At 38.1% G+C, this 23,496-nt stretch overlaps 1 protein-coding gene across 1 annotated transcript in view; it reads left to right on the top strand.

The window, feature by feature from the left end:
• The window catches only part of Slc30a9 (solute carrier family 30 member 9), a 60,046-nt gene that overhangs the window by 9,621 nt on the left and 26,929 nt on the right, over positions 1-23,496 (top strand). Inside the window, exons 3-9 of the mRNA XM_050149646.1 lie at positions 9,237-9,296; positions 11,404-11,503; positions 12,324-12,416; positions 12,792-12,874; positions 14,661-14,719; positions 22,208-22,275; positions 22,382-22,433. Coding sequence (XP_050005603.1) covers positions 9,237-9,296; positions 11,404-11,503; positions 12,324-12,416; positions 12,792-12,874; positions 14,661-14,719; positions 22,208-22,275; positions 22,382-22,433 — 515 coding nt within the window. The remainder of the gene's footprint in view (positions 1-9,236; positions 9,297-11,403; positions 11,504-12,323; positions 12,417-12,791; positions 12,875-14,660; positions 14,720-22,207; positions 22,276-22,381; positions 22,434-23,496) is intronic.

A 23,496-nucleotide genomic window follows, 5' to 3' on the forward strand; every position in this document is an offset into this window, starting at 1 on the left:
AAGGAGGTGGGAGGGAGACGGAGGGTCCTCTGGAAGAGCAGCCAATGTTCTTAACCACTGAGCTCTCTCTCCAGCCCCAATCCTAATCCAGCCTAATCCTTTCCAAGTATTCAAATATTTGGGCCCATGGTGGGCATTCTTATTCAAACCACAGAAGGCTGCTTCTCCTCTTGGCCTCTGTATTGATTTTCCATATGGCCAGCATGGTCCTTAAACAATAGATTGTTTCATTTTCTTTTAGAGCTTCCCCTTGACTTCCCTTTGTTCACAGAATAAAATTTACTCAAATAAAAAATTCACTATCTTCCCTCTCAAAGTGCCCCATTGTGATGGTTATTCTTGGTTGTCAACTTGACTACATTTGAAATGAACTAAAACCCAAATGGCTGAGTATGCCTGTGAGAGATTTTTTTTTTTATAATTAAGTCATTTGAAGTGGGAAGACCCACTTCTAATCAGGATCTTTGAAGTGGGAAGATCCATCTTTATGCATGTATATATGTATGTATGCATGTATGTATGTAATGTATGTGAATACGTATGTATGTATTGGTTTTTAAAACAGGGTTTCTCTGTACAGCCCTGGCTGTCCTGTAAACCAGGACTCACTCTGTAAACCAGGCTAGTCTCGAACTTGGATATCTGCCTGCCTCTGCCTCCTAAGTGCTGGGATTAAAGGTTTATGCCACCATTGTGGTATATTGGAAGATACACCATTACTCCAAATCTTTTGAGGTGGAAAAATCCACCCACCTTTAATCTGGGCCATACCTTCTGCTGGCAGCATATGTAAAGGACATGAAAGAAGGAAGCAAGTCCATCTCTTCACTGGCATTAGAGTCTACTTCTTCAGATTCCAGTGTATACTAAAGACTAGCTGAGACTGGGCTTCCGGCCACATGGACCAAACAACTATGGATTCTTCAACCTTCTGGTGGTGGACAGTCAGCCAGTGTTGGACTAGATGAAACACAGCCTGTGAGCCTTTCTAGTAAATCCTTTGACCTCCACACACATGTCATAGCACACATGGGTTACATAACTCACATATATGCACATATAGACACACAAAATTAATTGATTGAATTTTTAAAGAGTTGGGTATTACTAGTTGAAGGAATAAAAAGTGTATTGAGTCTCTAAGTCCAGAATTCAGCATGCTTATTATTAAAACCCAGTAAAGAAAAGAACAGTTGATGAGATGACATAATTAAGGGCAAATATATTAGATAGTGGTTTTCTTAGGTAAACATAAACTCAGACAAATATATTAAATGTTGGTTCCACTATACAGAATCTTTAAAATTGACATCCATGGGTTTGTTTCTTTTTTCCCTGAGGACTAATAAAAATTTGAGTTTAATTGTCTTATAGTAGAAATACATTGTTTATTGACAGTTTTATTTTGGGCTCTTTTTCAAGATTTGCCTAAGCCAAATTAGACCTTGTTAGCTATCAGATAGATACCAAGTAATTGCTTGATTGAAAGATAATTTATATACTTAAGAGTTTTAGATTGACTTTTGAATAATTCAAATCACATGGTGAAGTCAGGAGCAGCTCATTAAGGAGCAGAGGCTTGCTAAGACATCCTTAAATTTTTAAGGAGCATTCAGATGGTTTGAATTTTAGTAAAATTAGTTTCAATTTTACTAATGACAGCAGATGTGTGGCAAACAGCCAGAATTTGAGCTTAAAACAAATGTCTAGAGGTATTCATGGGTAGAATATCTGATTATTTGTGGAAATTATGAAGATTCTATACCAGCAAGTAGTGTGAGTTTATTAAGATGGTTGTGGTTTATAAAATAAGTATTCATGCATGTGTTTGAGCCATTTGCTAACCTCCTTGTTTGTGCTTCATAGCATTATATATATATATAGTAACATCTAGACAGTTCTTAATGAGAATAGTCACAAGTTTCCATCTGAGAGCAACTTATTTTATGTGCTTTGGTTAAATGATCATTGTGGGGGTTAAGTGGCATTTCTGAAGCTTTTGACATATTTTAGTTTAGGCAGAATTGCTGTAGTCTGAGACCAGCCTGTACTGTACTGGATTAGATATTGTCTCATACAAAATAAAACAGAATGAAGCTCCAGATAATATTTTATAGTCATTTAAGAGTGAGAAGACAGGAAAAGAAGTAATTTATAAAGATAATGGGGGGCTGAGAAAATTGATCAGAGGATAAAGTGTTTCTTATCAAGTGTGAGGACTGGGTTCAGATCCCCAGAACCCACATAAAGATGATTCAGTAGAGCATGTATGATCCTAGCATGCCTACAGAAAAGTGGGAAGTGGAGATGGGAAAAATCCCAGCTCATGGACCAGCTTTCTTGGCACATGCTGTAGCAAACAGCAAGAGGGTAGAAGTTGTCCTCTGACCCCCACATGGTGCATGTCTATTCTTGTGCCTACAGTCACATTAAGATGTGCACATACACCACACACTTGTATTACTAGTCTAAAAATATCCTTTTAGAGCTAAAAACATTTTTTTAGATAACTTAAGCTTTTGTGTCTCTCAGCCCTATAAACTTTGCATCTCTTTTTGTAATTTTCTCTTCTGAATTTGGTAACAAAGAAGATGGTATAACTATGTAGCATTCAATTCCCATCAGAGACCCAAGGAGGATAAATTTTTACCTGAGTAAAGAGGAAGTGCAGAGCAAGCAGCTTCTAAAGCAATAGAAATGACAGAAACAAATGGCTGCCTTGATAGTCATCCAAGGTTCTCTGCAGTATTAGGGCATCCATCTTTGGTCTACAGGCTTAGAATATCTGACAGGTTTTTCTTTGAAACAGGAATTTTGAAGGACTGTCCTATCTTGTCTTGGCAAAGTTTGGCAGTCACCTTCTTTTCTGTCCTGCTTGTCCTATTTGGACAGCATGTTGTCAGCATCTGAGTCAAGGGCAGTCTCTTACCCAGTGACTGACTTTGCCACAATAAAAGCAAATTCCATATGGAGGTTCTTCAATGCCCATCATCTTCTTTGAAGTAGATTGACATTGCCAGGAGTAGACACATCTCACGGTCATGAAAAGTCTTGTGTTATTAAAACATCTTAAATGTCATATTCTGTCAGTCTCTGAAGTGTTTTAAGACCACCTATCTATCTAAAGTATATCTGTTGGACCTTGAAAACATACCTAACATGACTAAAAGTTTGATTGTTTTAGATGACTAACTACTAACCTGCATTTCTTAATTATCCTAAATAGTTTGTAATAATAGCTTTCAAGGACTAGAACTTAACATTACATTTTAAAATGAACTTCGTAGGTAAAGTACCTTAAACAAGAGTAGAAACATATATACAATATGTTAAAATAAAAATAACCTTAAATTTGTATGAGTGTACAAAAATCCATACCAATATAAATAAAACTAGTAGCTGCTTTTTAGTTAAGTAGATTGTCATTCCTATATCCTCCCCATTTTTTTTTTTCAGAAAGAGATCCCTGAATCTAACTTCATTTGTGTAGTTTTTTCCTGACCATGGCCAGTAACAATTTGGAACCAGCTCCCCTCACCAAACCATGACAGACATCCATAACCTACCAAATGACCAAAAACCACCCACTCCACCTCTTGGGAATGTGGAGGCCATGTTCTTAAAATTACTTCCTGTTGTGTGGATCCTGAGAAAATTGGGGTAATGGTTAAGTCCTGAAAGACCTAGCTTATTATTTTTTGTTCAGTCTCTGTGTGATGGGAAAGTGCAAAGCTTGCCTGAAGTCCTGGCTAGAGTGGTCTGTGAGGCTGAACTATCTCAGCTAGCTTCTTCAGTTGTTCAGGATGCAGATGTTTGAGGAGACTGCAACAGAGGTGTTCTTAGAGGCTTGGTCTCCTGGGCTACTTGTCTTCATTGGTGTCTTTTTTTTTCTTTTCTGAAAATGCAACAAACTTCTGTATCTGTATAAGCACAACTTTGGAATGTGCAGTATGCACAAATCAGCTAAAGATGATTTTCTATTTTCTGTTTGAACAGGCAAAAGACATCTGTCAACTTTATAAGTCGTTTGGCCTATATATCCAAACTGTAATATAAATCTTCATTCATGCTATATGAAAGGATGACATATAATAATAATTCTTGAGGACTCTAGCCCACAAGATTTTTCATGTTTCATTTAGTCTCAGAACTGTTCCTATGTAGAGGGATCAGCATGCATCTCCTCTTGTAGTTTTTCTTGGTTTCTTCCTTCATGTCTGCAGCCACAATTTCCAGGAGGTCTCCCCAAATCAAATCTGGTCTTTATTAATGTTGAAGAAATACATAGCTTTCATTTCCTGTGGGAGAAAAAAAAAAAGGCATCATCTCTGCCCCAATCCAACACATTTCTGACTCCACTCTGAAGTTAAGTCATCCTTCAAATATATAGGCTGGTTTAATTTAGCAGTTTTTCTACAATCCAGTGTCTCTCAGCAGCATTTGCCCTTTGCTCATTATCATTCAAAAACATAAGTCAACCAAGCACCATACAAAATCCAGATGCCCTGTGTATTTCCCATCCTCACATGGCTTAGTTTTACATTACTTTACTCTTTCTTCAAAGACTGTACTGTGTTATTTTAAAACTTTATATTTCTATGATTGTCCATACCCATTTTCTTTTCTTCAGCATCTAAACACATTTTCAAGTATACTGTACCTATTCAGAGTTTGTTTTTTTTTTTTTTTTTTTCCTGGTCTGGACCTGACTTTTTGCCTGCAGATTTTCTCTGACCATGTGAGCCAAACCTTAAATGGCCAGCCCATCTGCAGTGCACGTGGTGCACATGGTGCTGGCGGCTGGCCCTACCCCCCTCTACCCCCTGGGATGGGTCTAGCAGGCTACCCCCACTAACTCTGGGCTGCAGCCACTGTTTGACCTGTGAGAGCCGAGCCTCATGCCTACAGGCATTGGCCAAGCCCTGTTTACTAGCAGAAAACCAGAGGAACGCTCCTTGTCAGTGATAGCTTTGAGATCATGAGAGGAAAACTAAACATTACTCTGCAATTTCCTGCTGATTTAAAGGTGAAAATAGGCTTGTTATTAAACATGAAGGTGGATATTCAGCCATTTCACTCAGAGTTGAAGAAGAACATCGTTAAATTAAATATTTCCCTAAGTTACAAAATAAACTCAGGGATATAAGAATACAGAAAAGATAGTGAAGAACAAGAAATGGCTAAATTATGTTGATAAAATTAATAATAGAAATAGCAAATGTTCTTTTAGTATTTGATACTAAAACTTGAATCTAGGGTGGTATGTAAGGTTTCTTTTGTTCTAGAGGATTGGAAATATTTACTGACTTTGCAGATGGCTGAAAGAGTTACAGGAAATATTCTATGTATACTAAATTAAAGAGTATAAATATAAGTTTATAATTTCCAAACCAACAGTTGGAGGGTGGGATGGAAGGAACATAAACAGATGGCAGGAAATATGAAATTAAAAATAAAGGAAAAAGGACAATAAGAAACACAGCAATCAGATGGTTGTATTTAATGCAGAGGCATATCATTTAAATGCGTGCATGTTGCAAAGAGGTGGAAACACAGACTTTCTTTGTATTCTGCTCCTCTCTCTCTCTCTCTCTCTCTCTCTCTCTCTCTCTCTCTCTCTCTCTCTCTCTCTCTCTCATCTGCTTCAGCACTTGTTCTTGTGATTTATCTTCTAACTATACCAGCAATTTTCCCTTCCTTGATTCTGTTCCCCCTCAGCTTCTACTGAAAACCCAGATGGGATTCTGTCTCTGCTTGCCTCTTCCATTGCCCATCCCCATTCTTCCACAGAAAGTATTCAAGAGGTTTCCATGGTTTACATGTCACTAGTTACTCGCCATGCACCGTGAGCCCCTTCTGTTTTGCCCCCATGTAAAAGATGCCTGCTTATGTATCGGATATTGTTGTAAACATGAAGGTAGTATAGGAAAATGGTTAACAGAACACATCACACCAATAGGAATGTCTAGGTTTCAATCCTGACTGTTTCTGTGTCCAAATAACAGCTGTGCAGTTATAGGACCCCTTTGCTTGGAATCTCTTTGCTCATGAAAAAGGAAATGGTAGTGGTGTGACTTTGGGAAACATTATAACCTCTCTCTGCATCAGTTTCTTTGTAATAATACCTATACCAAAATGATTTTGTGGGAACTAAGTAGAATAGGTCACATAAGTACATAGAATAATGCTTGACACGAGTTGAATGCTGAGTAGATATTGTCTGCAATCAAGCTATGAAAAAATATGGAATCCTCTTTTGAATGGAGTTTTAAGTGTGAATGAGGTTTTTATTGCAAAATCTATTTTATATTTATGCATTTATAGATACTTTATCTTTAACAATATATTATTAAATTATGCATATTTTATATATTTAAACAATTATTTAAATATAATCTTTAAATATATATGTTAAATATATATTATATATGTGTACATTGTAATATTTATTTTAGAGTTAGAAAATAAAATTAGAATATTGGCATTTGCTAATCAGCCTAAGAACTTCTTGATAGCATACGTCTCTAATTTGCATTTGCTGTGTGTATCTAAGTCATTTTCCTGAAGTTTTCAGCCTTAGTATTTTGTTTTTTTTTTAAAGATTTATTTATTTATTATGTATACAACAATCTGCTTGCATCATGCCCGCATGCCAGAAGAGGGCGCCAGATCTCATTACAGATGGCTGTGAGCCACCATGTGGTTGCTGGGAATTGAACTCAGGATCTCTAGAAGAGCAGCCAGGGCTTTTAACCACTGAGCCATCTCTCCAGCCCCCAGTACTTTTTTTTTTTTTTTTTTTTGTGTGTGTGTGTGTGTGTGTGTGTGTGTTTTTAAACAGTGAGATGAGAGGGTGCTGGAGATATATATAGCTCATGGTTAAGACTACTTGCTGCTCTCAGGACTCAGGTTCAGTATCAGCACTGCTCACAGCCTTAACTCTAGTTCCAGGACATCTGATGCCCTCTTCTGGCTTCCACAGGCTCCTGCATGCATACAGTGTGCATGAACTCACACAGGCATACACACATCACATAATTAGTAACTCTTGGAAAGGGGAGGTGAAATGAATAGCATATCTGTGTATTCTAAATTGCTTAGTTTTTTCTTTTTGAACTTTGTTATGTTGGTTTACATGTATTCTTTGAAGTTTTGTTTGTGTTTTTATCGTTTTTTTGCTAGATTTATCCTATCAATGTGTTCGTGGATTTGATATTTTCAAATAATTTATAGCTCATAATTATAATTATAGCACATACTATTGAGGGCTATTTGTTGTGTGAATTAACAGCATTGATCCAGTAGTGTTTGGCTCACAGTGAGGGCTTAAGGAAAGATAGCCATTATTATGATTGTCACCACTATATACAAAATGGCCAACAACAACATTCGTTGTTTGTTATTTTACTGGTGGGCATTTTTTTTTGTAGTTTTTAAAACAGAATATTGTTGTGAATGCCACATTCCTCTCTTCTGTTGCCCTTGTACAAGGATATTTTTGCTCTTATTGACCTGGAAAAATTACTGGGTTATAGTTTTGATCGATACTTGTGCCTGTTCCCACCAGCAGCCATATTCCCATTCTTTCACACGGTCACCAAACTTGGGTGTTATGGCTTTTCATTTTCCATAGTGTAATGGTTGTAAATTGGAATTCTTTGGTTTCATTTAGATTCAGTTAATGAAATAATCACCTTTTCATACATCTAATGGCAATGTATAATTGTTTTTCTATCATATTTGTTCTAATGCTTATTTTAATGAACTTTTTCTTATTGATCTTTGTTTTATTTGTTTTTAAAGATTTCTTTATTTATTATGTATACATAAGCCAGAAGAGGGCATTAGATCCCACTAGAGATGGTTGTGAGCTACCCTGTGGTTACTGGGAATTGAACTCACAACCTCTGGAAGAGCAGCTAGTGCTCTTAACCTCTAAGCTATCTCTCCAGCCCCTGGAGGAAGTTGTAAAGTATTCTTGATACTAATGCTCTGTGGCTCTATTTGTTGGAAGTAATTTCTCCCAATTTGAGACTTTTTCTTCTTCCTTTGAAAAACATTTATTGTTCCATTTGTGTCTATGTATGTGCAGGTGTCTGTAGGGACCAGAAGAGGGTAGCATATCCTCTGTCTGATGCTAGAGCCACAGGCATTTGTGAGCCACCCACCCATGTGCTGGGCACCAGACTCTGAAGAGCAGCAAGTTCTCTTTGTTGCTGAGCCACCTCTCCAGTCCACCCCCCACCAATTTTTTGTTTTGTTGTTGTTGTTTTGTTTTGAGACAGGGTTTCTCTGTGAAACAGTCGTGGATGTCCTGGATAGACCAGGCTGGCCTCAAATTCACAAGATAGCCGCCACCTGCCTCTGCCTTCTGAGTGCTGGGATTAAAGGCATGCGCCACCACTGCCCGGCCTCTTTTTTTGGTTTGTAGAATATTTTGTTGACTAGATTTTCTGAATTTTAATTTACTAATTTTTTCCCTTTATGTTATTTATATCCTGCTTACAGACTTTCTTGTTGGGCTGGTGGTGTTCTCCTGAAATTTCTCATAAGAGACTGAAGCAGGAGCATTATGGATTTGAGCCCATTCTGAGACCCTGCTTCATAAAAAGAAAGAAAGTCTTTCTTTATCATAACAGTAGTCTGTGTGTCTACAGTGGGGCACTGGAAGGCACTGGCATTTGTATTTGTATTTGTAAGCATTTCTTTTGCTTATAGTGGCAGGTAGATTTCATTCCTTTTCATCTTTTAAATGGTTTTGGGGGGTGTGTGTGAATGGAGCTACAGTTGTCTAACATGACTTAATAGACTTCTTTACTGAAGTCTCTAAAATAGTGGAAGGATTCTTTGTACCTTTGTTTTCTTATTTTAAATGCACCTACCCTTTCACTAATATATGGCATATGTCAGTGGTTTATTTTACCCTTTAAAACAAATCTTTTTGTCACTTTTCTGAAAGGCTTTGGCGTGTGTGTGGGTACGAGTTTTACTAAATGCTTTGTTTTGTCTTTAGTTCTTGAAATGATTCCATGCCTTTTCTCCTGTAGTTTATTAATGAGATAAATAGCTGTTATGAAGTTTGACACTCTTATGTCTTATAGAATGAATTAAAATAATATGATCAGTTATATCATTTGTGATAAATGATCAGTTATATATTGCTTGATTAAATTAACTAATAAGTTACAGTTTTATTGGAAAACGTCATTGTAAACTTGTTTTAATAAACTTTACAGCAGAAAATATAGGCGCAGAACTCAAAGCTCCACTTAAACAAGATCCTCTCCAAGTAAGAGGTAAATATATCTTATTTGATGTTTTGGTATGTGGGTATATATAAATATGCAGAATTTACGTGACGGTCTTTAACATTATCCTAAGAACATGGTTATAATTTGCTTTTATTTTAAATAGATTGGTCATAAAATTTTTATTCTATTTATATGCTACTTTATGCTGAAGTTTATTTTGTATTTTAAAAGTGTAAGGAACCAAAATCTTCAGTTTGCTTTATATTTTTAGAAAAGTAATGTTACTAAAGAACAAGAGGCCAGTATCTTCAGCTATAGTTTGCTTAAATTTAGATGGAGTTTGACTGTTAATTCATGAAGTCAGTGGGTCTGTGCGATGTGAGCAGTGTGGTATCAGACAAACAGGCTCAGGTTTGGCTCTCATACTTCCTAGCTATCTAATATAAGGCAACTTACTTAACCTTCTGACATTTAGCTTGCTTCTCTAAGATGGTAAAAAATAAAATTCACTCATCAGGGTGGCTTTGAAGATTACACATGCAAATAGTTAAGTAATCAAGAGTTATCAGCATTTGGACTGTGTGTGTGTGACTTGCCTGTGATTGCAACCTGTCAGAGGCTGGGGCAGGAGCCCAGGTTACAAGGTGAAACCTTCTTCCCATTCAGAGAAACAGTACTGGGATAGCAGTGACCACGGCCACCAATCGTCCATGAGCTGGTCTCTAATAGACCAACAGGAACAGCTAACTATTTTTGAAGGATTTCTTTTTTATCTTTAAAGAATGCATCCTTTTAAAGAGAGATGTGATTTTCCTTTCAGTTCTAGAGTAACCCACACCCAGATTTTAGTTTTAGAATGATAGAAGTAAAGTTCACTAGAGACTTAGAATTCAGAGAGAAAGTAATCCGAATGCCTTTATATACGTCTTCAAATAAAGTTTGGGCTTTTGTATTGAACTTTATTTTTGAAATGTTCTTAGTAAGATGTATTGTGCATTTAATATTAGTGCTGATGTTTTATTGTTTTAGTGGGTGCTTTTTACCCACAGAAATGAGTCGTTTTAGACTTAATTCTATTTGGAAGTAGAATAGAAAGGTAGGGTTGAGAGAGCAGCGTCTGGTGGGGTGGCCAGGTGACAGTTTAACGCAGGGCACAGCCTTTGTTGTCTTAGTCTTGCTCAGAGGTTTGCTTACATTTTTTTATGTTCGGGACAGAAAGTCTTACTCTATATGCTTTATTTTTTTGATGTTGTTTTTGGGTGGGTTTGTTTGTTTATTTTTCGAGACAGTTTTTCTCTGTAACAGTTCCGGCTGTCCTGTAACTCACTTTGTAGACCAGACTGGCCTCAGATCCACCTGCCTCTTCCTCCTGAGTGCCGGCATTAAAGGCGTGTGCCATCACCCAGTTTATATGCTTTATTAGCATAGAAATGTATCATGTAATTTTTTAACTCTCAAACTATAATCTGTACCAAATTTGTATCATATTTTTGTGTCTGACAGTTTGATACCCAACAGTTAGACAGTAGTTTAATAGAAGGTAATATTTTCTTATAATTTGAAGACTTCTTACAATTTTTGATTGATAGAAGTATTTCTTAGTTCTCTTTAGTCTTTCTTGTGTGAAATTATCCAGTGGCCCTAAGTTTTTTAACAAGAAATGTTACTTAATGATCTAAGAAAGGAACATACAGATTATTATATATAAGGGTATCAAAGCATTTTATAAAAGTTTCTTTTCTATATTCAGTATCCTTTATTGCTTTCTGTTTTGACTTTTCATGAATTTTGGTTTGACTCTACAGTTTATAAGACATTGAACTATTCTGTAATTTTTATTGAAACTTTATTTGCCCACCGACCCAAAGCACTTACATTGTTTTAATGCTTTAGACAGAACAGTACTGATACAAGGTGTCCACTGGATATAAGGTTGGGATTTTAGCATCAGTTAGCGATGAGCTATAGAGGTAAACACTAGATTTATGACCCATCCTAGTTTTCTATACTGGGGAGACATTTCTTTTTCTGCGATACCATCCTATATATACATGAGGAAAACATAACAAATGTCTGTGGAATTCAACAAGTATTCACTTTCCAGTAGTGCCTACAGTGTTCATGCTTACATATCTCTTTGTTTCTGGTTTAGTCAAAGCAGTCCTTAAGAAAAGGGAGTATGGACCAAAATACACTAAGAATAATTTCATCACTGGAGTGAGAGCAATAAATGAGTTCTGTCTTAAGTCCAGGTACAGTAATTTCTTTCAGTGTAGTACTCTGTGCAAACAGTATGATCCTTTATCTTTTATTAAATTTCAAAATTGTCATGAAGATAACTGTTCATTGCTGTCACAGAATTTCTGCAAGACAACCAATCATTAAATATAAAATAATGGTGTAATGTATTTAATTATCTAAATATAAAATAACTTTAATAGTGGCTTGATGAAAATATAAACCTTTCAGAATTTGAGAGAAAGAAAAGTGACTACAGGTAATCACTAACTTGGGGACATTTAATTGTGCTTGTGTAGTATGTGGGTGCATAGCTGTGGTGCACGTGTGGAGGCCAGAGGAAAACTTTTGGGAGTTGGTTCTTGCTACCATGTGGGTCTGAGAGACCTGGCTCAGGTCACTAGGCTTGCCAGCAAAGGCCTCTACTTGTTGAGCCATCTTCCTGGCACTTAATTTAAATTCTTAAATAGAAGAGCGATACTTGTATATATTCTAATTTTTACATATATTAAAAGTGCATATACATAGTACAAGTATCAGTGAGGGAGTTGCAACTCTCAACGAAGTAGTGATCAGGCCTGACTCTGTTAAGTTTCTGATGAGACCCTGTGCAGTCAGAGTTATATATATGGAGTCTATGTATGGTATTCTTCAATGATTATCTTCTTTACTATCTCCAGACTATTTTTTTGTATTAAAAATGCCATCTTTAAACTGATGTTTAGAAGCTGGACAGATCCTTTCTTTCAATATGGGGGTCACTGTAATTGTTTACTGTCCTTATCCTGTAAGGTACAGGCATCATCTGATTAATTTCAACACATTATGTCTCAGTGATTTAGAACAACTTCGAAAAATCAGACGACGAAGTCCCCACGATGATACTGAGTCCTTTACCGTGTTCTTGAGGTCAGATGTGGAAGCAAAGTAAGAGCATAAGTCCCCATTCCTTCTCAGCAGTGCATGCTGGATTTAGTTATAACAACATCTTAAACAGGATCTTCCAAATGACGTGTTTCTTAAATGATGCTTTCTTTTTTATTTGCAACTTGTTCTTATATGTACTAGATAAACAAATATATTCTCACTTATAAGAACATTTGTGGATGAGTTTATTTTAATCTGTAGATTTGACTCAGAAGTTTAAATGTTCCTTTTTTGGTCTGAGAGACCTTTTGCTTTTTTTTTTTTTTTTAAATAAGCTTCTTATATATTTACAATTCATTTGTATGTAAGTAAAATTATTATAATGTAATTTAAAGTGTCTCTTGGTGGTGACCATGTGTGTGTATGTATACGCAGAGCTTTGGAAGTTTGGGGAAGCCTTGAAGCGCTTGCTAGGGAGAAAAAATTGCGTAAAGAAGCAGAAATAGAATACAGAGAAAGTAAGTATTGTTGTGTGATGTTTTACTATTTTGACTTTTTGGGGGTCCTACCATCTAGCTCCCAAATAAATCACACTCAGAGGCTTATTCTTAAGTTATGAATGGCTGGCCTTAGCTTGACTTGTTTCTTGCCTGCTTTTTTTAACTTAAATTATCCTGACTACTTTTTGCTTCTGGGCTTTTATCTTTCTCTATTTCTGTACACCCTTATTGACTTCTTTCTTTATGGCTTGCTGCGTAGCTGGGTAGCTGACCCCTGATGTGGTCCTCTCCTTGTTCTCTTGCTCACCCCTTCTACATGTCTCCTTCGGTTTATTCTCTCTGCCTGCAGCCCTGCCTATCCTTTCCTGACTTGCTATTGGCTGTTCAACTCTTTATTAGACATCAGGTATTTTCAACAGCCAAAGAACCACAGCTTCACGGAGTTAAACAAATGTAGCATAAACAAAAGCAACATACCTTAAAATAATATTCCCCAACAAAGTATTTTTTTAACTTAATGCTGGGTTTGTTGAAAAGTAACATAGGTAAGAGCTGTGCCCCTGATAGCCAGGTAGTCTCTAGTGTTTGCACCTCATGGTTTGACTCTATTGCTCCAGCAAGTACCAGTTTTCACTGTGGGTGGGAATTGTTTAGAAAAAAAAATTGGTTTTCCCTTGATAACTTTCTAAGCTGATGAGAGGAAGTAAAAAACACTTTTTGTAGTTTCTGGTAAACAACACCAGAAACACTTTGGATCTGATTTGATGATTGTTATTATAAAAGTGGTAGTTACTGCTTCTACCACCACATTCATTCATTCAGCAAATGGTCCAACATGAGTAAGAAACTGTCTTTCAACTACAAACATAACTAAGACTCTCAAGGATCTGAGTTCAGTGGTTTAGAGCTTTGGGTTAGGGCACTGAAAGATTTGTTTTTACATGATTTATATAAATATATTTATTGATGCCAAAAGTAATGTATATATTTATGACTAAAAAAGAATGCAGTTTGATTTCCCAGTACTCCAAACAAATACAGAAATATAGAGTGATGTTTTCTTTCTTTTTCTATGTTTTCATTTTCCTTCCTAGAGATAACTGTTATTGATAAATACTCATTTCAGAATATTTCCAATATATTTTAAAATTTACATACACACTTTAAAAATATTTATGTATTTGTATGTGTGCATGTCTTTGTGAGTGTATGCACATGTGTGTGCAGGTGCCCCCCAGAATCTTGAAAAAGGCATTCAGTCCCTTGGTGTTGGAATTATTGGCACTTATGAGTTGTCCGACATGGGAGGTAGGCTGTGTTCCACACTCTGATCATCATGATTGAGCAGCGGGCTCCTCTAGCTGCTGTTGTACCTCTCAGCAGCCTGTACACACATAATAGAAATGAGAAGGTGCATAGATTTGTAAATCCTGCTCTTCATAGATAATAGTGCAATCCTAGTTTTCCATATCTGTGGAAAGAAACTTCCTGAATGTATTCCTTCAGATGAGGGTAATGGGCAAGGTCTCACATAACCCAACCTAGCCTCAAATTTGCTATGTAGCCAAGGAAGATTTTGAACTCCTGATTCTCTTGTTTCCACCCCTGAATGCTAGAATTGCAGGTGTGTGCTACACCTGGCATACTTGGTTCTGGGTGGTGAACTTTGTACATAGTAAGCAAGCACCCTACTTACTGAGCTACACCTTCAACCATTTAGTACAGTCTTAAAAAGAATAGTTGTATTAATATAGACTGATTAGTAAGACAATATATGACTAAACTTATCTTTTGATTCCTGTAGGACTATTTAGAAACCAAAGAATATTAAGAGAATATGGTGATTTCTTGGGAAACACAAAGGTAAGGATATGTTTTTAATTATACTCGCATGTCATTTGACAAACTAAAGATAGTGTGAACTATGTATGATCATTGTAATGATATTTCATGAACTCGTGACTGGCTGTTTTGCTTTTCTGACCTTCAGAACCCCAATATTGAACCCCAATATCTATTTCTGGGTTTTTATTCATTGTGCTACAGATCATAATCCAAGAAATTCTATCAAGTCTTTGATCATAATCCAGGATTTTTCTTGAGCACATTGTAATTAGCTGAACTGATGTCTATTCATTTCTGTTTGTTTTCTTGGAATTAAAATTGTGACATGAGTTTCCTAGGATTCTTAAACATATATAGATAAAGGGGATTGTTTGCTTCCTTTTTAGAAGAGTTTTCTCTTTCATGTCTATATCTCTCACACATATGCCTATACATACATATATGCATACATACATACATGCACACACGCAGAGACATATGTATTTGTATAAAAGCTCCTTAATCGCTTTTGTCATCTCTCCTACTCCTAGTTTGAGTCAGTATGGAGGCTGCCTGCTCTCAGCTTTTGCACATAAAAGCATCCCTTGAAAGAGAAAATTACACAGCCAGTTTGATTGCTCTTTGTTATGTGCTGTACACAGTCAGTGGAAACTTGTGTGGCTTCATTAGTACACTCCTTCACTGTAAAGTAGCTTAGTGTATGCCTTTCCCTCTGTTCCCAAACTTCCTGCAGCCTTACCTTTTGCCTCTCTGTTACCAACCCTGCTTCATGTTTAACTGAAAAGCAAAACAGGTGTACAAGTGTCTCCTGTCATACAGTGGTTCACTTTGTAATTTATTGACTTGGTGGTATGGAATCATAAGCATATGGCCATTCTGTTTATAATTTCTATGTAGCATTCAGTCATACTCAATATTTTACTCAGTGCAAGACAGATCTAAGGGTTTTGAACACATTTGAGGCAGCCTAAGTATGCTGTGGTTAGGTTAGATGGATTCAATATATTTTCAACCTACAGTATTTTAAATTTGTGATGGTTTATAAAGATATAGACCTGTAAGTCAATGACCAGTTTTAATTTGTTCAGAGTACCTCATTTTTTCTTTTCTTTTTTTTTAACTTTTATTTTTCTCTCATACATTACATCCCAATTGCAGTTTCTCCTCCCTTTACTCCTTCCAGTTCTTCCTACCACCTTCCTTTTTACCCCAGATTCACTCCTCCATTTCCTTAAAAAAAAAAAAAAAAAAAAAACACCCCCCCCCCCTCCCCAGGGATATCCAGCAGCAACCATGGCCAAACAAGATACAAGAAACAAGATACAAGACTGGGCATAAGTCCTCATATCAAAGCTGAACAAGGCAACCCAGTAGGAAGAAAAGGGTCCCACATGACAGTAAAAGAGTCAGAGACATCCTCACCCCCAACTCCCAGGAGAACACCAAACTACACAACTTTAAGTTATATGCAGAGGACCTAGCTCAGATTCATACAGGGTCTGTGTTTATCACTTCAGTCTCTGTTGGTTCTGTGGGCTGTGTTCTCATTGTGACCTCAACCCCGCTGGCTCCTACAATCCTTCCTCCCCATTCGTCTTCTGCGGGCTACCCTGCCTGTTAGTCTGCCTAATATTTGGCTAAGGATCTCTGCATCTGTTCCCATCAGTTGCTGGATGATGCCCCTCTGATGATAATTGGACTAGACACCAATGTATGAATATAACAGAATATCCTTGGAAATCATTTCATTACACACACACACATCACATTTGATTCTATCCTGGGTTTCTGGGACTGTCCTGCTTCTAGTTCCTGGCCATTCAGGCAGAGTTAGACTTGGGTTCCTTCTCATGATGTGGGCCTTAAGTTGGACTAGTCATTGAGTACCTCATTTTTTCATCATCAGATAATAGACCTTTATCTACAGATGCTCCTAAATACTATCTTTTCTACATGAAAGAGTTAGTATTAGGAAAAATATTAAAAGTTTTAATTCAGTAACTCAGCTCCTCTTGCCTCTTAAATTCAGTCCAGTTGGGTTTTCATCCCACTGAAATGACTCTTTCCAAAGTCACAAACAATATCCAAGGTACAAAGCCATCTATGTCCAAGTAGACTTTCCATTTCAAGTTGGCTGGGAGGGATCTCCCATCAAGAACTTAATAAATAGCAGGTATATCTGGATGGTTTGTGACCTATAATTCTAAGCACTCAGGAGGCAGAATCGGGAGGCTCTCCTTAAGTTCCAGACTAGCCAGGGCTACGTAGTGAAGTTATGCTCAAAAGAAACACTCTCTAAAAAGAAGAGAAAGAAGAAGTTAAATGCCATAGCTGGGCATTGTAAGTCATGCTTGTGATACCAGTACTTGGAAGGCTAAGGCTGGAAGATTGCCACAAATTAGCAATGACTAAAGAGTGAGATTCTTTCTCAAAACAAACCAAGTTAATGTATATCTGGGGCAAAGGCTGCCTATGCAAATTATCTTCTCTTTGGGTAGCATTTGAGTCTTGACCTCTTTTCACACAGTTCAGAATTGGACACAGCTGCCCACTATAGTTAGCTTGAGCTACCCCTCTTTCCATTGATAGTGATTCTGGTTTCTCTGTGAGCCCTTTTTGAAAGCAGCACTGAAGATGTGGTCTGAAGGTCCCTGTCGTCTCTCCTTGTGTTGCAAGGTGACTGTCACTACCTTATAGTGTGGACTTCGGCCACTGACATCTGCCTCTTATAGCTGTTCATATAAGAGTCCTTATATCTATTCATATAGCAGTCATGCTTGCTAGAATTTCATGTTGTCTTTATAATTTTTACTTTGGATGCAAACACTTCCTTGTTATACTCCTTTTGTCTCACGGGAGCTCTAACTGTAAGAGATAAAGTCACAGTGTCCTTGGTTTACTAAAAGCATTCTCTCATCAGAGTAGTAGCTCACCCTCTGATAATCTAATTTTGCAATGTCCCTTTAATTCATTTCCTCTTTAATTGGTTCTACTTTCTTATGCCTTACCTTAGGATCCTGTCTGTGAATGTCTTAGGTTAGTCCTTCAGGACCTTGAAAGTTCCTTGTGTCCCCAATTAAGTTTAGCTCCACAGCCACAGGACTACAATGCACAGAGGTGCTTGGAGTAGTGTGTGCAACTTTCCCTGTAGTCCTCTCTGACATCAGTGGTGATTTTAAAAAAACTTAATATGTATTTATTTAGTGTGCGTATATATGCATATGCCATGGTGCTTCTGGGGAGGTCAGAGGACAATTTGCAGGAGTCTGTTCTTCCCTTCTACTCTCTGGGGAACGCAGGTCATCAGACTTGGTGCAATATTTATAACAATGCAAAACAAACTTAGCTAGGCAGTGGTGGCACATGCCCTTAATCCCAGCACTCAGGAGGCAGAGGCAGGTGGATCTCTGTGAGTTCGAGGCCAACCTGGTCTACAAGAGCTAGTTCCAGGACAGGCTCCAAAGCTACCCTGTCTCGAAAAACAAAAACAAAACAAGAGAAACAAACTTAATTGTGAAAATTCCAAACATATAAAAAAAATTGATAAAGAGATCCAGCTTCAATAATTATCATTGTTTTGTCGTTCTGATCTTTAAAAAGATGGGGTTCTCTATTTTTTTTTGAGACAGGCTTTTATTGTGGAACTTCTGAGCAGTTTTTTTCTAGGCTGTTTGCCAAGAGGGCTGTGGATCCTAGCTCTCCGTGGTTTCATATTCTCCAGATTTTTATTCTCCTGCTTGATCCTTTTGGGCTTTGTCATTATTTCTGGTCTAGTTAATGCCAGCATGTTTTCCTCTTTCCTCCATCCTTTAGCAACCTGGTTTGGGGAGTAGTTTTCCTTATGACATTCTGCTTTGATTTTAAAGGTCTTATTACCCTCCCCTCAATCTTCCCATTAAAGAAATCTTTATTTTTCACTTTAAGCAACATTTTTTCACTATTTGTATTTTTTTTACTATTTCCATCTCTTCACAAAGAATTTGACATGTTCCCAATATAATAAAAGTATACACAGTCTATAGTTTTCGATAAACAGGAGATAGTTGAAATCTAGACCCATGTCGGAGTTTCTATCTTATAAATCGGAGTGAAATTGAAGCTACACACACGAGATTTATTCTGTACAGTTTCTTCTCTTGCCCCAAAGGCAGTTCAGCACAAAACCAGGGACAGATGACTTTGGATTATATTTTAATAAAAGCCTGGCTTTTAAAGGTAGAAGCTCTTGTTTTTGCTGTTATCCATGTGGTACTTATATGCTCTTTAAATTTCTAGGCTCCAGAGCTAGCTTAAGACAAAACAAAGCAAAGCACCAGGCAAGTACAAAAGCAAAGCTGCATAGGCCAACAAAATTCAAACAGCCTTAAATGGAAGTCTCATTCCTTTGCCAAGTTGCATGTATAAAATACAAGTTTGAATTACAATTGTCTTGATAATTATTGCACTTTTATTAAGGAACATCCTGGCTCTTCAAGACCTGGTATAGCCAGCAAGCCAGACAGAATTGTTATCAGCTATGTCATTCACCAAGAATGAAGTCCCACAAAAACCTCAAACTGTACTACATATTGTTCTCACCTATTACTCAAGAGTCTAAACCCTGTGCTAATAGGTTCCAGTACTTGGGAGGTGGAGACAGGAGGGTGGCAAGTTCAAGGCCAGCCTGAGCCATATAGCAAGATCCAGTCTCAACTCCTGTCACACCTCTGCCCCACTTATGATTTTGACTTACCCAGTATTGTAGCCAGCTCTAGGAAGCATGCCTAGCATCCTCACAAGATTTGTTTAACTACGTTACTAAACTTAGTCAGTTTCCAGGGAGAGGAGAGGGTGGTAAGGATGTGGACAGAGGCCAGCAGGATGAGGGAAGGTCACCTTGTGGCGACCAGAGCGGGGAGGAAGTGTTGAAGTCCAGCAGCAGCAGCAGCAGCTTCCTTGCTCACCAGGGTCCCCAAACCATCTTTCCTCTTCATTAATGTCCCTTGATCAGTCCTTTTTGCAGATGGCTCTACTTAGTTATCTGATCCTCAAACATTGGAGACTAGTTTTGGGGTGAAGAGATGGCATGTGCATGTGTGTACTCATGGAGAAGCCAGAGATTGACATCAAGTAGCAATACTATTGCTCCCCCACCTTAGTTTTTGATACAGGGTCTCCCACTGAACCCAGAGCTCACTGATTAAGCCAGACTAATTTGCCAGGAAGCCCTCAGGATCCCCTTTTGTCTCTGCTTCCCAATGTTTGTATTACAGATGCACACTGTATGAACATACATGTCAGAGGTCCAAGTTCAGGTCTGCATGCTTGCATAGTGTCTTAGTCAGTGTTGGTCGGTTACAAAACACTCTAACCAAAAAGCAAGTTGGGGAGGAAAGGGTTTATTTGGCTGACACTCTCATACTGTAGTCTATCATTGAAAGAAGTCAGAGCAGGAATAAGGCAGGAACCTGGAGGAAGGAGCTGATGCAGAATGGGTGCTGCTTACTGGTTTGCTCATCATGGCTTGCTCAGCCTGCTTTTTTCCTTCCTTCCTTCCTTCCTTCCTTCCTTCCTTCCTTCTTTCTTTACTTCCCCCCCCCTTTTTTTTGTTTTTCTTTTTTTGAGACAGGATTTCTCTGTGTAGCTCTGGCTGTCTTGGAACTCACTCTGTAGACCAGGTTGACCTCTAATTCAGAGATCCACCTGTCTCTGCCTCCCAAGTGCTGGGAACTAAAGGCATGGACCACCACCGCCTGATACCCTGCCTTTTTTTATAGAACCCAAGACTACTAACCCAGGGATGGTACCGTCTATAATGGGCTATCTCCCACCTATCAACCACTAATTAAGAAAATGCCCTACAGGCTTCCCTGAAACCCAATCTTAAGGAGACCCTTTCTTAATTGAGGCTTCCTCCTCTCAGATGGCCATAGGTTATATCAAGTTAACATAAAACTAGCCAGTATACATAGTAAGACTTTTAACATTGAGCCATCTTTTAGCTCCCGTAAGATTCTTTATGGGCCCTTTTATACTTTAAATTTGTTAGTAGGGACCACTGTCATCTTCAAAATAGATTCCTAATATGGCTACCTACTACTGTGTCTCTTATTGATGCCTTAGCCTTCCCTAAATTATTAGAATCTCTTACATGGATACCCTTTTAGTTAATTTCTCCACTTACTGCTTTTTTCCTACATCACAAACTGTATCTTTGAAAAGCATAAATTAGACTGTGTTATCTCTGCTTAAAATTGTCGAGTGATTTCTTTTCTCCATTAGCATCGAACTGAAAATATAGTCTACAAAGTTCTATGTGCCTTCTCTTACTACCTCTCTCCCCTTCTGTCTACTCCCATTCGTTCTCCCCAACTTCTGCCATTGCTCTGGCTTCCTGGTTTTAGCACAGTAGCCCTATGTGTCCTACTTTGTTCTTCATTTCAGTTAAGGTAATTTCTATTTAAGTGTCTTTGGACTTGCTACAAACTTCCTCAAACATGCTTCTTTTATATTTTTCATGATTGCTTCCTTGTCATTAAGCCTCTTTTCTTGACTGTTATAGCTAAAGTACCACTCCCCCACTCCCACTGTTCTCAGTCTTCTTTTCTTTATGATATGCCTCATTATCTGATGTCAGGCATTTCTTTACAGATTGCTTCTGGCCTCATCTAGAATAAAGGATTCTAGCTCCTAAAACTGTGCCAGACATATAGTAGCTGTACAGTAAACATTGTGAATAAATGACATGAAGATAAATATAGCTCTAAGTTTAATAATACAATAAATACAATAATAAATTTATAGTAGATTGACTATGTGGGTGGTCAGTAAAGCTTTATGGCCAGGCGGTGGGAGTACACCGGCACTCAGGAGGCTGAGGAGGCGGATCAGGCAATTGAACAATTTTTGCTGGAGGTCTTTGGTGTTGAGAGAAGACTCAGTTAAGCCAGAGCAGCAGGCCTGTTACGTTTTGCTGTTCCTTTCTCAAAGTGAAGAAGTTGTTCAAAAAAATCGAGAATTTTAGAGCATGTGAATTTCAGGTCAAAATGTTTTATCACTTTAGTGCGATCTTCTCTGTAGCTGTTTCAGATCTCTTCTAGGTGTGGACAGGCTGGGAATTAATTCTAGGAGCAATTAAGCATCTGAGGTTTTGGAAAGTACATACTTTAAAACATTATTTAATTGTGCATATATGTATGTGTGTGTTTGGGGGCTGTCGGGTATGTGCATGTGATGCGGTTGTCCTCAGAGGACAGAAGAGGTGGTCAGACCATCTGGAGCTGGAGTTACAAGCTCTTGTGAGTCACCCAGCATGGGTGGGAAACCACACTCGCATTCTCTGTAGAATGTATACATTCTTTAACAGCCATTCTCGAAGCCCCTTTTAAAGCGAAAGTTTGGATGAAAAGAATTTAAAAGTGAGCCCCATTTAGAGGTTTTGAAAAAGGATAAATCTTGTGCTGTGTCAGAGCTACTTCTGACTGTGCTTCTCTGAGAGACTTAAGAGTCTTCTTTCTTGTCTTACAGCCGCGCTCCAGGACCCTGTCGCTGTTCCTTAAGGGGCCAGGAAAAGTGGTGATGGTTGCTATCTGCATGTGAGTTTTAGAAAACAACGCTTTTAAAGTAGAAATATATACCTTTTAATATTTGTGTGCCCTCGAATGTCTGGCAGCTAGCTGCATGGAGCTTTTGTTATTTTAGGAGGAAGTTGAGCTATGTCGTGGCCAATGTAGTGATATGGAAGTGTATTGACGTTTGTACTAGAGTTTGTGTATTTTTTATGTGGATCTAAGTTTCTCCCTAAAAATACTAATTGGAGTTTGTCAGGCCTTTTTTTTTTTCTTTTTTTTTTTTTCCAAGACAGGGTTTCTCTGTGTGACAGCTCTGGCTGTCCTGGTACTAGCCCTTGTAGACCAGGCTGGCCTCGAACTCACAGAGATCCACCAGCCTCTGTCTCCTGAGTGCTAGGGTTAAAGGCGTGCGCCACCACCACCCAGCCAGAGTCATTTTTTTAAGTTAGGTTTGCCAGTGTTGCCCAGGCCAGCTCAGGTACCAGCTAAGGAGTATATCTGTGTTTGTGTTTCTCCCACTTAACTCAGGAAGAAACAGCGTTTTCATAACTGACTCCCTTTTTCTTCTGGCTTTTTGATTCCTATTTTGTTTACCTTTTATCCATTTTTCTAGTTAATTTTAGGCTATGTACTAGCTGGTTTTGTCAGCTTGACACAAGCTAGAATTATCAGAGAGGAAGGAGCCTCAGGTGAGGAAATGCCTCCATGAGATCCAGCTGTAAGGCGTTTTCTCAGTTAGTGAGCAATGGGAGGAGGGCTCAACCAATAGTGGGCAGTGCCATCCCTGGGCTGGTGTCTTGGGTTCTATAAGAAGGTAGACTGAGCAAGCCAGTAAGGAGCACCCTTCCATGGCTTCCTTGAGCCCCTGCCTCCAGGTTCCTGCCCTGTTTGAGTTCTTTGCTGACTTCCTTTCATGATGAACAGATGTGTAAGTGTAAGCAGAATAAACCCTTTCGTCCCCAGCTGGCTTTTTGATTTTGGTGTTTTGTTGCCGCAATAGAAACCCTAACTAAGACAGGCTATATGAAAATATCACTTCTGTAAATCAGTAGTTTTTATAACATCTTAAAAATACATCTCAGGGGGCTGGAGAGATGGCTCAGAGGTTAAGAGCACTGGCTGCTCTTCCAAAGGTCCTGAGTTCAATTCCCAGCAAACACATGGTGGCTCACAACCATCTGTAATGAGATCTGGTGTCCTCTTCTGACCTGCAGACAGAATGCTGTATACATAATAAATAAATAA

Source organism: Alexandromys fortis, unplaced genomic scaffold (genome assembly GCF_014885135.2).
Source record: "Alexandromys fortis isolate MF-2015 unplaced genomic scaffold, M_Fortis_MF-2015_v1.1 scaffold_0, whole genome shotgun sequence".
In the NCBI taxonomy this organism is placed as follows: domain Eukaryota; kingdom Metazoa; phylum Chordata; class Mammalia; order Rodentia; family Cricetidae; genus Alexandromys; species Alexandromys fortis.